General features: G+C 47.7%; 1 protein-coding gene across 2 annotated transcripts in view; it reads right to left on the bottom strand.

Moving 5' to 3' along the window:
- Window positions 1–795: 795 nt before the first annotated feature.
- The window catches only part of LOC118091861 (mitogen-activated protein kinase kinase kinase 3), a 94,729-nt gene continuing 79,155 nt past the window's right edge, over window positions 796–16,369 (bottom strand). For both annotated transcript variants that reach the window (XM_060280929.2, XM_060280930.2), the window contains exons 10-17: window positions 15,959–16,017; window positions 12,773–12,865; window positions 11,371–11,568; window positions 9,252–9,400; window positions 7,604–7,735; window positions 5,773–5,902; window positions 3,591–3,768; window positions 796–2,971 (exon numbers count right to left, since the gene is read on the bottom strand). In XM_060280929.2, coding sequence (XP_060136912.1) covers window positions 2,743–2,971; window positions 3,591–3,768; window positions 5,773–5,902; window positions 7,604–7,735; window positions 9,252–9,400; window positions 11,371–11,568; window positions 12,773–12,865; window positions 15,959–16,017 — 1,168 coding nt within the window. In that variant the 3' untranslated portion in view covers window positions 796–2,742. The remainder of the gene's footprint in view (window positions 2,972–3,590; window positions 3,769–5,772; window positions 5,903–7,603; window positions 7,736–9,251; window positions 9,401–11,370; window positions 11,569–12,772; window positions 12,866–15,958; window positions 16,018–16,369) is intronic.

Genomic DNA, 16,369 nt, shown 5'->3' with positions numbered 1-16,369 from the left:
GAAAAGTAGGTCATGTTGCAGCCCTGCCCAGGCAAAGCCTCTCCGCCTTTTGACATTTTCATCCTTCAGTATTAACATCCCCCCCCCCCCAGCGCTCCCTGTGGAGCAAGAATGAAATCCAGATGGCAGGGGGTTAGAACCAGCAATCTGCAATCAAATTCTTCAGGGCAAGCGTTAATATATGGGGGGGAAAAATGGCGACTGGGGAATCACGTCCCTTAAAAAATGAAAACAGAAACTCCAATGAGAACTGGCATACAAGCAGAGTCCGAGGGAGCCTTCTCAAATCAAGAAAAGACCATTTGATCGTCACGGTCTTGTCTATTCTACCAGCTTACTACAATTCCACTGCCTAGTTGAAACCGGTTTTTGGAGTAGTACAGGTAAAAAAATTAATGAGTGGGACGCAATCACGCCCTCAGCCAGAGCTGGCTGAATTCCACTTATATTGAAACACGCTGTGTAATCCAAAACAACTGAGATCGGGCACAAGATTCGGCATCCAGACAATCTCTGCTTGTTTTAGGTCTTTATGGCTGTAGAGGTGATCCAGAAAACATGTGCCTTTGCCTAGTGAAATTTTAGGCGCTCAAAGGCACGGCCAGAATGTGGGGATGGAGAGGAGCCGGGCTCCAGCGTCACGCACAGAACTCCTCGTATTTCTACTGTGGGCAGCAGAAGACATCATGTAAACGAAGCAAAACATATGCAAAGAACACACATTTGCTTAAAATGCACAACTGACTTAGGCCACACAATATAGAATACACTTTGGAACACAATCTGATTTTTGGGGGTGTGTGGTTGAGGGGTGGGGTGGGGAGATACTAAAAAAAAACCCATTGCCGTGGGATCTGCTGTTATTTGCCATGTTTCCAAAGGATTGCTAAACTGGCATTGAGCAACGTCGATCAACTCAGGAAGGAGATAACCAGATACAATTTTCTGTGACTTGCGACTACAATTGAATATAATAACGTCCACTTGTAGGCTGCTGAACAAGGTCCTTATCAAGGTCCCTACCATTTTAATGTTCCTCAGCATGTATATCCTCCTAAGCTCATGTAGCATTTGTAGCATTGCCACGGCACTGAGGATATGTAAGGTTCGGGGGCAATGCTTTTGGCGAATGCTTTTGGCTGTCACCCAAATTAATCTTAGTTCAATTCTTCATAGGGGTTTAGTTGATTAACCAATTAAACCAATTAAATGTTCGTCTAAATAATCATTCCGAAGAAACGAGATAGGTAGTACTTTCTTTGGTTTTAGGTTATGTATAAATGTGCCACAACACATTTATACATTTTAGGTTTTAGGTTATGTATAAATGTGCCACAACAGGCATCAACTTAGAAGAGGGAATGTTTCTTTTAAGACAGCACCTGACAGCTGTAGTTTGCAGAAGCGCTTCCATAAAAAGAAAATTATATACATTTTAAAAAAAACCTGCTGGCAATTAATGGGGGGTGGGCACTTTTTAATCAATAAAAATAAACAACTGATTAATCCAATTGATCTGACAAAAGCTGCAACCCTGCACACAGTGGCCTGGAAGGGATTCCCATTGAATTTAGAAGGACTTATTTCTAACGGCTAGGATTGCATTGTGTACATTGCAGCTCTAGTAGTAAATCATTTTAAAACGTTACTTCCGCCTCAGGAAAATGTTTTTTGAGAGCCTCCATTGCAAATAAGCAGGACGGGGGTCTTTAACGTGTAAACTGGCCCCTTACAATTGCACTAAGCAGAGCCAAGCGTCAGCTTGTGGGTTCATTTAGCAACCTCCTGCTTAGGGTTCCGGGCAAGGGAATATATTGCAGAGACAGCCTGCTGTTGTCTCAATCTCTGGGGATTTTAAACAATTATTTCTCTGCTAGGTGGGTTGGATAGAACTGGGTCCAAGGAAAAGATAGCTTTGTGGGAATTTTATAAGGTTCTACAATTCCCATGGTTTCCTGTTTGACACGATCACGTTTGCAGTCATATCCCTGACTTGATAACTTTAGGATGGATTGCAGCTATGTTTGCCCTCTGGATTATAATTGCCACTCAATATACAAAGGAATCCTCTTTGCTTTCTGCTCCCAACAGCAAAAGGCAGTTCAATGTGCACCAGAACTCTTTGCTTCTAGGACTTAGTAATGGCTTCTCCTTTTTCAAACAGAAGTAGATATGTGCCTTTGCTCTTTTGTGCTGGCGATTTATTTCCACTGGCTTCACACCGCGCCTGCTTTTTTTAACGGTTGCCAACCGGGTGACAAGCTAGTTCTACAGAGCACCCAGCCCATTCTGCGGCTTTCAGCTCTTTTGCCTGGGTGCTCTGGTCTGCTGACAAGAGGCTGCCAAAACTTCCTTAATTTTTTGTTCTTTCGTGGCTGATCAAGTCCGTGAGACCCTAACAGACACGTCACGCAAGCAGATAATTCACTGGCGTTCGTAAGGCAAGATGTCCTCCTTGCCAGCATCACCTCAATTCCTCCAAATCCCTCCATCTCAGGGACCCATCAGCCCCCCCCCCAAAAGCCAAGATGGCCGCAAGTACGCTTTGGAGACTTGGCAAGATGGAAGCCACCTGGCCAACAAGGCGTGATTGTCAACACAGCGCAGCACATATGGCAGTAACCCAAACAGGAAATTGAGGTTGGATCTGGAAGTTTGCGGTTTTGGTCCTGTTGCTCTGTCCTCCGCGATGGTGTGAATCTTTGGTCCTTTCCCCGCCCCTCCCGATAACGGGAAGGTCTGCTAGAGGCTAAAGCTCACGAAGGGGTGCCTCAGGAGGTCTTCCGCGGTGGGCCTCCGCTTCTCTTCCACAAAGATCAACTTGAGGAAGCTGCGGCAGTAGTCCGAGACGCCGTCTGGAAGCTGGGGCTTTGTGGGCTGCGTGGCGATCTTGAAAATGGCGGCCATGGCTTCAAATTCTGCCCAGGGTGGTTTCTCGGTCAGCATTTCCACCACTGTACAGCCCACACTCCTGAAAGGCAACGCCAAGGGGAAGGAAGGAATTAGGAAAGAAGAAAGGCTCTCTTACCCTCGCAATTCATTGATTATTACATTTCGATCCAACCTTGCGTCCAATGGAGCCCAGGGCGGTAAACACAAACATGTTAACATAATATAATTAAATTAATATATATATATTTTAAAGCACAATCAATCACACATATTATGGTTTTTATAGCATTTATATTAATAAACAAAATGCCTTAGAGGTCCTATCCGATTTTTCCTCACAACAACTCTGTGAGTAAAACCTGACTGATAGAAAGTGGTTCGGCCTATTTTATCCATTGCCCAAAAGTGAGAAGATCTGAAAATCTTCTACCACATGCAAGCTGAAGACTGTCACCAATACGTGCGAGTCCCGTTTACTTTCCGTTCGTTTGTAACTTTTCTTAAAAATCCAGCGCTTATTATTGTAATAATCTTATTTAATCTTTGTGAGATCTGGCTGAAAAGCGGTACACCAATACTCTAAATAAAAAGGCATTCACAGTTATATACATTAGGAGATTCCAGCAAAAAACCCGCTCCTGCTACCCTTTTCCACCTCAGCAACCGAAACACATTTCTGGGATTAACTGAGATCTTACCACACGTCAGCTTTCCTTCCGTATCCTTCCCCGCTGATCACCTCGGGGCTCATCCAGTATGGCGTCCCCGTGACAGACTTCATCCCTGTTCCAGACATACAGATGGTCTGAATGCGTTTGCTGGCACCAAAGTCTCCGAGTTTCACGTTCCCGGCAGAATCTCTCAATATGTTGGCACCTAAAGAAAGTAAGAAAACAGCCCACCTCTGAAATGGAAGCTTTGTGGCAGAGCCTGTTGGAGGATACGGTGGCACCATTCACAGAGTGAAAGCTGCCACAGAGATACCAACGTATTCAAAAGCAGGGGGTCCATGGCTTGGCTTCTGAAAAACTGGGGGTCTGCAGGACTTAGCTAATGGGGATCCTCTGGGCCAGATGGCTCAAGGGTCTGACCATAGCTGTGAACCCTCCCCTTTTTTGAGGGAAACTCCCTTATTCCAAGCCACAGCTGTCAACTTTCCATTTTTTTTTGCTGAAAATTCCCTTATTCCAGCACCGTTTCCTGCTGTTATCCTGGATTGTTAGATACGCCGTAGAGTAGACTGTCCCCGGGACAGGTGAGGCTGCTGATCCCTTATTTTCAAATCCGAAAGTGGACAGCTATGGGTCTGACGCAATATGAGTCAGCTTCCTGTGTAGCCCAGCAGTCCATTAGCAGTCTTGCACTGTACAAAATGTTGAATATCTCGTTTAAATATTAGGGTTCATTATTGTTCCACAGGATGTGCAGGGTGCATATCCTGACCTAGTTTTTGCAGTTGTGTAGCAGGAGCTGATAAGTCGTTATAATTAGCCGAATAAAGGTGATTACAGGGTTTCATTTTCTTTAACATATTGCATGTGTCAGCAACTGTGAATGGTATATAACAGGCATCCCCAAACTGCGGCCCTCCAGATGTTTTGGCCTACAACTCCCATGATCCCTAGCTAACAGGACCAGTGCTCGGGGAAGATGGGAATTGTAGTCCAAAACATCTGGAGGGCCGAAGTTTGGGGGAGCCTGGTATATAATGTGCTGTATGTACAGTACCTTACTCTGCCCCCTGTGGGTGGATGAGTGATGGTTACAGACACTGTGTAGAAGGGATGACTGTAAGATGTATGTTTGGGCAGCTGTTGTTAAACCTTGCAAAGATCTCTTTGTGTCTTTTCAGTGATTCCATCTGTGTGGTCTGTGGCATGCTGCACAATGGAATACCTTTCCCTAAATTTGTCAGCCCTGGGATATAGTCTGAAGGCACATGAGTCCCCCAATGTGCCAAAGCTAAGCGGGTCTGGATCTGGTCAATGCCAGGACGGGTGACTGAAAGGAACCACATGTCCCCGGCCTTGGGTTCCATGGTGGAAGGAAAGCGGAATATGCGAGAAAATAAACACCCAACACTTAACGGGGAACAATACAGACTGAGTGGGCAGCACACTCAGTGACCACACCACACGAAGGGCCCTTATTTCCCACAGGCATTGTGGTTGTTGTTAATTAAATTTCCTAGTTGCTTTATCTTGCCCAAGGTGACCCAAAGTGACTTCCAACCAACTGAAGAAACAAAACGAAAAACTCGCAGGTACAACTAAAACTGGGGGAGGAAGGACAACAGCAAACCTTATGCACGGGGTTCTGAACAAATATTTAACTTTCCTTGTACGGGAATCAGTGTTTTTGCAACATTACATGGCTGAGTCTCCCCCCCCCCCTTCAACAATCAGAATGTTTGCTGGCATTTCTTAACATCAGCTTAACTCAGCCAATGGTTGGAGGTGGTTCAGGGCTCATGGACAGTGGTTTTTCCAGCTGAGAGCATGCTTGCCGGTTGCAATAGGCCCTTGGGGTTTATGCAAAATGTGCCTGCGCTGAATGGATTGTACGTCTTTGTCACTTATGGTCAACGAGCTCACTGGGAGCCAGTGTGGTGTAGTGGTTAAGAGTGGTAGACTCGTAATCTGGGGAACCGGGTTCGCGTCTCCGCTCCTCCACATGCAGCTGCTGGGTGACCTTGGGCTCGTCACACTTCTTTGAAGTCTCTCAGCCCCACTCACCTCACAGAGTGTTTGTTGTGGGGGAGGAAGGAAAAGGAGATTGTTAGCCGCTTTGAGACTCCTTCGGGTAGTGATAAAGCGGGATATCAAATCCAAACTCTTCTACCTAAGCGAGCGGAACATTTCCCCTGGGATCTCCACCTACCTTTGATATCTCTGTGTACAATCATGTTGCTGTGCAGGTAGAAAACCCCTTGCAGGATCTGCCGTGTGTATTTCCGGGTCACGTTCTCAGTCAGGGCTCCATAGGCTTTCAGCTGGTCTTTGATAGAACCCTAAAGAGCGCGAGGGGACAAACAAGCCTCCGTTGGCTACTTTGGATAATGGAACCGTGTCGTTTCATTAATGGCGCGAGCCATTTTGGAGAGGCCAGTCAAAAAGCAAGCTACGTATCAAGTAAGTTGCAACATTTCGAATCCTAGAATTGGAGGGACCCTGAGGATCATATGCAAGTTTGTCCCATACAGGGATTGAACCCCCAACCTTGGAGTCATTCGCTCACGCTCTAGCCAACTGAGCTATCTGCCAGGCATTTAAGCAATGGAGAAGTGAACTATTAGCTGACAGTACTGGAAGATCCTTCTTGCACCTGCTGAAAAGGGGGATATTTTGCTGCAGTTTCCTCTGCTAAAGAGAGTTTAAATGCCAAGAGCAAGGGAACATACAGTATTCAATTAAAAATGGCTTTTTTAAAAAAAAAATGTGGAAATCGTCTTAAAGTTACCTTAAACCACAGGACAATACTGCGTATTCCAAATACTAGCTGCATTTCCCCCCCCCTTCTTAAATGAAGCATACTGGCATTTAACACACATAGGTGTGCAAACTGCGTTTTCTCCCCCCCCCCCCCCCCCGAAAGCATATTGAAAACATTTCAAAATAGATGCAAAATTGCTTTGGGAAACCATTGAGGAAGATAAGGGGCCATGACATCACGAACACTGGCCAATCAGTGGCTACTGAACCACCTCAGCCTGTATAAAATGTTATATCTTTTCACAGTTTACATCAGCTGTCAGGCTCCGATCTCTATGTAACATTTGTCCAAACAGGAGTACGCTCAAAATTATTTCAGGAAAGCAGGGTCCCAGTCCACGTGGGCCGTAAGAAAAGGTTTGCTGGTCAAAGGAAGACGAGGAGCACAGAGAATGCCAGATTTCGGGCCATGCAGAAAATTCCCTTCCCTTTTTGAGCTGAGGAAGCACAAAATAACAACAACTTCTGTTCTTGTAATAATGTGACGTTTCAGTGAGCCTGTTGGGAAGACCCATAATGAAAGCAACTGTGCCAAAAGGAATTACTGTGGAAATAAGCAATATTTAGAGGGGAGAAGCACTAGATTTTTGTCCTCGCTCAGGGAGCCATATGATCGAAATCTGCTCCTGGGACACTGTAGAAGGGATGGAAAGGGAAAATAAGGAAGGTAGATGTTATGTACTGAGCTTGGATCCTAGAACAATAGGCAGGTAGGATCCTAGAAGGCAGCAACCTGTTTGGTCTGCAGGAGCCACCCAATCAGGCTCCAGGAGGAAGTGAATCAGAAACCTGATTGGTCTGCAGGAGCTGCCCAATCCGGCTCCATGAGGAAGTGAATCAGCAACCTGATTGGTCTGCAGGAGCCGCCCACTCCAGCTCCAGGAGGAAGTGAATCAGCAACCTGATTGGCCTGCAGCAGCAGCCCAATCAGGCTCCAGGAAGAAGTGAATCAGCAACCTGATTGGCCTCCAAGAGCAGCCCAATCAGGCTCCAGGAAGGGAGTTGAATCAGCCAATCACGCAGGACCCATTGTGTAAATAATGTATATATAGCCAGAGGTTTGGGGGGGAAACACACTCATTCACTTTGTACAAGCTGCAATAAAGAGCATGAAATCACTATGCGACTCCGAGTATATTTCAGTGGACTGGAGTTGGGGAGCTCTGAGTTTATTAAGAACTCCACGACTTTGACAAAAATGCCCATGCAGGCTGGCTTACCCCTGGCATGTATTCCACAAAGATGGAAAGCTTTCTCTCCTCGGCGTCCCGTAAGCAACCGTAATACTGGACGATCCGCTCATGACGGAGGGTTTTGAGCAGCTGGATCTCACATTCCAAGGCGTTCACCTCCTGCAGAAAAGACAGAAGCAGCTGCATGTGGAAGAGGAAGAGGAAGGGGCTGTGGGCATAGCTAGTTGTTCCGGGGTGCATGGCACGCACGGATGGTGTCCGTGCAAGTTTGGGACTAATGTACTTCAAACCCCGATGGTCCCTGAAACGTCACTGAGCAGCACGGCAAGGAACGGGCCTGGGCTTCCAAAAACAGAAGACGGTTTGTCCATGCGAGCTGAATTCACGCAATCGCTTCCTTCTCCCAATATGAAGCCCCAACAGATATGGAAGAAAATAGGAAGGGCACCCTGCAGATCAGAAAACCCAAAAGGTCCTTCCTTGCTTCAGCGTCCTGTTTCCACCACTGGGCAGTCAGGTATCTCTGAGAAGCTCACATGCAGAACATGTTTGTGCCCAACACCTGGTGTATTGAGAGGTCCATTGCTTCAAAGGTTTGTTTATTTATTTGTTTGTTTATTATTTATTTATTTAAAAGCAACGTCGGTGCGGCCCTCGCAAGGCCACCGCATCCTATGTCGCCCCTTTTTGTGACATTTTTGGGGGACTTCCGGGACTGGCGTAAATGCGCACGGTCACACACATATCGGACGCACCTAAAACGTTCCCTTCCTGTGCAGTGGTACCTTGGTACTTGAAAGGTTTGTCTCCCGAACAAAGCGGTTCCCGAACGCCGCAAACCCAGAAGTGTTCCGGTTTGCGGACGCTTTTCGGAAGCCGAACGTCTGACACGGCTTCTGCTTGAGTGCAGGAAGCTCCTGCGGCCAATCGGAAGCCGCGCCTTCATTGTTGAATGGTTTCGGGAGTCAAACGGACTTCCGGAACGGATTAAGTTCGAGAACCAAGGTACCACTGTAATGAGTTTTGCACAAACTGCCCTTTATCCGAAGATCCCAGGGTGCTTCACAGCGGAAAAATACAAAATGAGAACACACAATAAAACAATTAACTCCCCCTCTATTAAGTTGCCATGTCTAACAGCCATGAACATGAACACCCCACCCTTTGAACATACATAAGGGTCTGGTGGATTCAGTTTCAGTGTATCTGACGAAGTGTGCATGCACATGAAAACTCATACCAAAATAAAATGTTAGTTGGTCTTTAAGGTGCTACTGAAGGAATTTTTTTATTTTGTTAGCCATGAACACGTCTATCCTCCTTGACTTTTCTCTGCAAAACCAAGCACAAAGAACCAGGGTGCGCAATCTCTCTACACTTCCTCGTTGATATCCCAGGTCAGGCATCCCCAACCTTTGGCCCTCCAGATGTTTTGGAATACAATTCCCATCATCCCTGACCACTGGTCCTGTTAGCTAGGGATCATGGGAGTTGTAGGCCAAAACATCTGGAGGGCAGCAGGTTGGGGGTGCCTGTCCCAGGTCCTTCTCAATTGCTTATGGCCCCTTATTGCCCCCTTCAGACCTTCCCGCCCCACAGAGGAACACACACACACGTTAATTTGGGCGGGGGGGGGGAGAGTTCACACTGTGTCTTATCTGGTCCACATACTCACTTTGCTTGTCTCTTGGCTGTCAGGGTCAAAGGGCACCTGCTTTACAGAGAGCTCCCGGCCAGTGTCGACGTCGTAGCAAAGGTAGACCTCCCCGAAGGCACCTCGGCCCAGCAGCTTCCCAAGTCTCCAGTTCACTGGGGCCTGCAGTGCTACAAGGGAGGCACAAACCAATGTCAGGGAGGGGTGGGGCGAAAGGCTACAGACACCCAAGGTCTGTACAGCCATCACCGTGCCAAAGAGTTGCAAAGTTTGCATTCTTATTTTATTTTTGCTTGCACGGAATATGATGGCACCTTCAGAACACCAGTTTTCATTTCGAAAACCCCAAGATACCTGCCTCTTTCCGAGCGCAAGAGGGAAGCAGGCCTCCAGTTTCAATTCAGGAAAGAAAATCCCTGTTCCTGAATTGTCAAAAACATTGGCAGGGTGGCATTGCTGTAGCCTTTCTGATTCCAGGGGGGTCTGCGAAGCCGCAATTACGATTCCAAGCCTGATATTTCATACACTCTGCAACTGGTGACTCTCCAAGCCAAACACAGCTGTGGCCTGCCTGGCGCTTGACAACGCTCCTGTTACTGCAGTCCCTGGCAAAAACAGCCAGGCGTAAAGGCTTACGGAGTCCTTTAATGGTTCGCCATAGATGGGGGGCTTTCAGCTGCCCCAGGAGTTTGTAGGGCCTTTTTTTGTTCCCTGTGACAACTGGTGGATCCCTCTAGCCGAGTATTACCAATGGAAGGTGTAAGGGTGCCGTTGCGGCTACTTTTGAGTAACAACGTCCGAGTCTGCTCTGTCTTCAAGAGTTTTATTGCGCATAGTATTTACAGTGCAAAGATGGTAAAAAAAAAAGACCTCTCAGTCCCTCGCAGAATCCGGGTGTGGACGCCTCCTGTTACGCGTCCAGCATAAGAGCTTGGGAACCCCAAAATGCAGCCCCCCAACCTTACGTTTCGGCGCGCGCCTTAAATCAGGCGACGGAAGCGGTTGCCTGCTCCCCTCTACCTGTTGGTCAGGGCAGTGCAAGGGCTCTCCTACATCTCTGAGCCTTAACTGCTCCATCCCGCTAACTTCCTCATTTCCCCCACCTGACCCGCTGCTGCTGCTGCTGCTCTCACTGGTCGAGGTGCTGGTGTGAAGGATGGGCGGAGGCTCATTCCAGCAAACTCACAACGCAGGGGTTGGAAACCCATGGCCCTCCAATATTGTTGGGACTCCAACTCCCATCAGCCCCAGCCACTAGGGACAAATGATGAGGGATGATGGGAGCTGCAGTTCAACAACATCTGGAAGGCGACAGGTTCCTTTCCTTTGCAGTGAAGCAACCCCTTCAAGGCCAGCTCACTTTGCTTTTTTTGACAAAACAAAACAAAACAAAACCCTCTTTGCTGGCAAAATGCAGGCCTGCTCTATGTTCCATCTCTGTGGGAGCACCAAGTTTCTGCAAAGTTGGCAAAATGCAGAGCCCCCCCTATAGATCATGGTGTTCACCCACCTCAAAGGACATGAAAAATCTTCACAATCTGAACAGCCTTTAAATGTGATCGCCTTGGAGTGTCCATTACATCATGCAATTGCATTGGAACGTTTACTCTACAGTATTTGTCATGAACTGATAGGTTTAAATGATTGGCAGTTTGCTTGACGGGGACTTTAAAATGTTCTAATAGGCCACGTAATCAAATGGGGTTATTTGCTGGGTTGCCATGCTATGCTTTGAAACGGTTTCGTATCTCATCATTACTGTAACAGAACACTGATTGGTTTTCTCATTTTGCTGGAAAATTTGCAGCGTGCAAATTCAAGTAACAAATAACAATGAATAAATAACCAGGCTTCCTGCAAGCTACGCCCTGATTTCTCCGCAGGCCAAGTGTCAGTTATTCAAGTCGGCATTCAGTTTTGCTGATGATGTACAGAGCAAGGCAGGGTTCCGCAAACTTGGGTTTCCAGTTTGTTTGTTTTTTGGACTACAATTCCCATCATCCACTGCTCCTGCTAGCTAGGGATGATGGAAGCTGTAGTCCAGCAACAACTGGAGATCCAACTTTGGGAAACCCTGGAGTAGGGAAGACCCTTCCCGGCCCACATCCCCAACAGCCCCTTTGCTGGGAGGCCCACTTACTGTTCCTCGTCTTGGCTGGAGAGGAGCCGAAACCTTGGAATATCTTGTCACAGTTGTGCCACCACTTGTTTCCCCCGCGTTCCTCGTACCGCAAGGTGACAAGCTTGTTGTCTCCGTTGAAGCTTTTCGTCCTGCTGGACGGCATGATCTGGAAGAGGTTCTCTGGCGGGGCGTAACTTCTGGGGAAGGTTCTCCGGCCTTTTGGGGCAGGAGAAGGGGATTAAGTGAAGCTATGAGTAGGCACAGTGCACTGCGAATGCCTGCCGAGCTCTGCATCGGCCAGGAAGCTTCCTTACACAGAGTCAGACCACCAGTCCATCTAGTCTGAGCATTGTCACTCTACACTGACCGACAGCAGCTCTCTAGGATTTTTGAGAGAGTGACTCCTCCCAGTTCTACCTTGAAATGCTGGGAACCGACACTTGGGCCCACTTGCATGCAGAGGAGGAGGAGGAGGAGGGGGAGGAGGAGGAGGAGAATTTATTACTTATACCCCGCCCATCTGGCCGGGCCTCCCCAGCCACTCTGGGCAGCTCCCAACAGAATATGAAGAATTCACAATAAAACATCAAACACTAAAAACTTCCCTAAACATGGCTGCCTTCAGATGTCTTCTAAAAGTCAGATAGTTGTTTATTTCCTTGACATCTGATGGGAAGGCGTTCCACAGGGCGGGCGCCACTACCGAGAAGGCCCTCTGCCTAGTTCCCTGTAACCTTGCTTCTCACAGGGAGGGAACTGCCAGAAGGCCCTCGGCGCTGGACCTCAGTGTCTGGGCAGAACGATGGGGGTGGAGACGCTCCTTCAGGTATACTGGACCAAGGCCATTCAGGGCTTTAAAGCTCAGCACCAACACTTTGAATTGTGCTCGGAAACCAATGTAGGTCTTTCAGGACCAGTGTAATATGGTCTTATATGGTGTTTGTTTTTTTCTTTAAAAATGTTTAGGGGTACTCTCTCATTTTGAATCAAGAAAACCAGCATTTTATAGTTCAAATTGGGGGAAATAAAGACAGCAAATGGACAGAAGTTCAAATATTCACAAAATGCTTAGGGGTATGCATACCCGTGTGTCCCTCCATAAAAAAACACTGGTTACATGGAATGATGTGCTCTTCCGCTCAGCTACAGGCCTTTCCTAGTGTGGATCAGCCAGGGTCCACCACCTGGAGGCATTCGGTCTACTCACATTGTCACCACGTCGGGGAAGGAAAGCTAGTATTTGGCGCCCACCTTACAGGGCCCCCACCCTGAACGGCACCTCTCTCCAGAGCTCAAGAGCCAGTGTGCTCAACGCAGCTGCAACAAGCCCAATTCCGGTTCCCAGTTTCTGCCCAAGGCACCCACCGAGCTGCTCCCGGCACCCTTCCCCTCGGAAACCCACCAATTTAAACAGCCTTACCGTCACTGTAGTCCTTGCGGCTCTGGGACAGGTGATACTGCCTTGGAAAAGTCCCTCCCTTGCCGAATCTCTCGCAAAACGGGATGTCAAAATCTGACAAAAGCACAGAAATGACACTTACATCTAGTTTCTCTCCCTGTGCTTTGCCCACAACACCCCAGCATAATAAAATCCAAGATGGCAGCACTTACGTTAAGATTGTACATGGGGTGTGTGTGTCATGTTGAGATATCTGATCATGTTTTGGGTTGAATTAAGAGCAGAACAACAAACTATGGCCACAGCTGCACCTTGCATTTAAAGCAGTATCATACCACTTTAAGCAACCATGGATTCCCCCAAAGGATCCTGGGATGTGTGGTTTGTTAAGGGTGCTGAGAGTTGTTAGGTAAAGGTAAAGGGACCCCTGACCATTAGGTCCAGTCGTGACCGACTCTGGGGTTGCGGCGCTCATCTCGCGTTATTGGCCAAGGGAGCCGTTGTACAGCTTCCAGGTCATGTGGCCAACATGACAAAGCCGCTTCTGGCAAACCAGAGCAGCACACGGAAACACTGTTTACCTTCCCGCCAGAGTGGTACCCTTTATCTACTTGCACTTTGACATGCTTTCGAACTGTTAGGTTGGCAGGAGCTGGGACTGAACAACGGGAGCTCACCCCATCGCTGGGATTTGAACCGCCGACCTTCTGATCGGCAAGCCCTAGGCTCTGTGCTTTAACCCACAGCGCCACCCATGTCCCTTTCTGAGAGTTGTTAAGAGATCCCTATACCCCTCACACAGCTACAATTCCTAGAGTTGTTGATCCCCCTTCCTAGGGAAGTCTGGGAATTGTAGCTCTGTGAGGGGAACAGGGATCTCTTAGCATAAGGTTACCAGATTTTTCTCTCTCTTGGCACCCATAACAAGCTACACCTCCCAGGATGCTTTGGGGAAGCCACGCCCATTATAGTGATTTAAACGTAAGGTGCAGGCAGGGTCTCCGATTCTTTTTGCAGATTTTGTTGATGCTGCTGCTCCTCCAAGCTGCTTTTGTCAAGAGGGGAAAGGGCTAAGAAATCACACGTGGGCCCCTCGAGGAAAATATATCTGTGACAAGAACTGGGTGAAGTGTGGCTTCACCCTAAACTCAATTTCCACCTTCTAGGTGCCACATTTAATTGGTGCAAGAATGCTGCCTCTCTGAGACATGACGGAGAGTTCAAATGAAAGCAAGGAATGTGTGCATTCTTGCTGAAAAATAATCATTTTGCATATATATATATATATATATATATATATATATATATATATGCGCGCGCGCACACACACACACCTAGGGCAGTCTCGAGCAGGTCGGCCACCCTGGCGCTGAGGGGTGGAGATCGCTCCGGAGCCCCCACCCTCGCAGGGTGCAGCATGGTTTCCGCACGGTGCCCTACCGACCAGCCTGGCGCCCTGGCGCACCGCGCCACCAGGGGTCTACCTAGAGCCGGCCCTGCACACACCACAGATCACCAAAATGGATGCATCTCGAGGGCTATCTGCTGGCACAGCATTAACTAGGCAGCAAATCTCAAAGGTATATTGTTGCAAAAAGTTTATCTCTGGGTTTGCCGTCTTCCGCTGCCCAATTTTCCATTGCCACACTTTTAACTCACCGACCTCGCAAAGCCACTACTCAGTGGTTACCCCTTTAGAGTCGGGTTTCCCAAACTTGGGTCTCCAGCTGTTTTTGGACTACAACTCCCATCATCCTGAGCTGGGATTTTGCAAGATGATGGGAATTGTAGTCCAAAAACAGCTGGAGACCCAAGTTTGGGAAACCCTGCTTTAGAGCCAAGGGGGCTTTCCTCCCACCCTATCCACCCCCTTCTAGAAGCAGAGCATGTAGTGATGGTCACACAATCAGCGTGAACAGCAAGCCGGGGTGGGGGGGCCACATCCTCGAGGCTCTGGCGGACGGCCTTTTAAAGGGAAATTTGAGCGCTGTGACCCAGGGGGCATATTAAAACTTCACAGGATCACTTGGCCTTATTTGACGCTCAACTTCCATGCCTCGGCCCAGCGGCACCTCCGCAAGCCAAACATTGTCTTTTCATCCTCTGGGCCCCCTGCCATGCATTCATTTTTTAATAGCAGAGGTTACTACGATGCAGCAATGATGAAATTTTCCGTGATTTCACCAGCTGCACATGTGCGCTCAAGCGAAGGCTTCTGAAACCAGAGCTCTGCGAGTTAACATGTGTGATTTTGAAGTTCTCCATCTTCCAAAACGCCCGTTCTCTGGGCTCGCTCGCCCAGCTCCATCCCTCAGGCTTCTCAGGGTTCTAGTCCTCAGGCAATTTTGTTATCTATCTATGTGTGGGCACTTTGCATACTGCTGAATTGCAGTAACCTATAAGCGGCGTGCAGTACGATGAACAAATACAACAGAGATAAAAATCTAACTCCAGAATGAGAAATGATTATTCAGTATGGGCCTAAAGTTCAGCAGGGAGCGGGTTCCACAAAACTGTGCCAACAAAATGGAACTGGCGGATATGAGCTGAGCATGCAAGACTTCAATGACCGGGTAGGGATATAAGAGATCAGACTTTCCAAGGAAAAACATGGACTGGCATCTTTGCACTCAAGGACTTCTCACTTGGAGGCAGTCTAGCCTTCAGCAGTCTCATGAGATTCTCAGGGTATCTCCAGGGATGTTGGAAACGGAAGCCGGAGCAGAAATTTCCACAATTTGCATGTTTGCCTGAGGTCAGGAAAACAAGCAAACATAAGCAGCATTCGCTGTCGCTTCGTTTTTGGTTTGTGAATGTTGCATTTTAACTATGAGATTTATTTTTACCACCCTTTGTCACAAGATCTCAGGGCGGTTCGCAAGACAAAAATACAAGGTAAAAGCAAAAATAAAAATAGTTACAACAAAGTAACAACTCCCCTCCCAATAAATCATAATGTTCTCCGATTTGTCTTGATGTTTCCCTTCCACCGAAATGCAATGGAGTTAATTACGTGATTAACTGCATTCGTTTTGGCCGCAGCAGCTAGCGAGAGAAGTGACATAGTTTTGGCAGAAGCCAAACTGCAACGGAACAGAAACAGCACTGATTGCAACCAGCATAGGATGGGATTGAAATTGCTGCCTCCTTACATCCCTAGAGATCTCTCTCGGCGACCGTAAGCAATGCTGGCTCAGAGGAACTTACCTAGGCAATCAAGGCTGTCTTTGTCCCTTCTTGAAACAGGTGCTTGGCTAAAGGGGGGACTGCAGGATGAGAAAAAGGTGCATTAGACCCAGTGACATAGCCCTGGTCTTCAGCATCACTTATTCTAATACAACTAACTATCACCAAAACAATAGTAAAGTTTTGCATTTATATTGCGCTTTTATTGCAACCCAAACCTAGAATCATAGAGTTGGAAGAGACCACAAGGGCCATCCAGTCCAACCCCCTGCCAAGCAGGAAACACCATCAAAGCATTCATGACTTATGCCTGTCAAGCCTCTGCTTAAAGACCTCCAAAGAAGGAGACTCCACCACACTCCTTGGCAGCAAATTCCACTGTCGAACAGCTCTTACTGTCAGGAAGTTCTTCCTAATGTTTAGGTGGAATCT

The sequence above is a fragment of the Zootoca vivipara genome, chromosome 11, assembly GCF_965207765.1.
Source record: "Zootoca vivipara chromosome 11, rZooViv2.hap1.1, whole genome shotgun sequence".
Classification (NCBI taxonomy): domain Eukaryota; kingdom Metazoa; phylum Chordata; class Lepidosauria; order Squamata; family Lacertidae; genus Zootoca; species Zootoca vivipara.
This window is presented reverse-complemented; position numbering and strand designations above follow the sequence as displayed.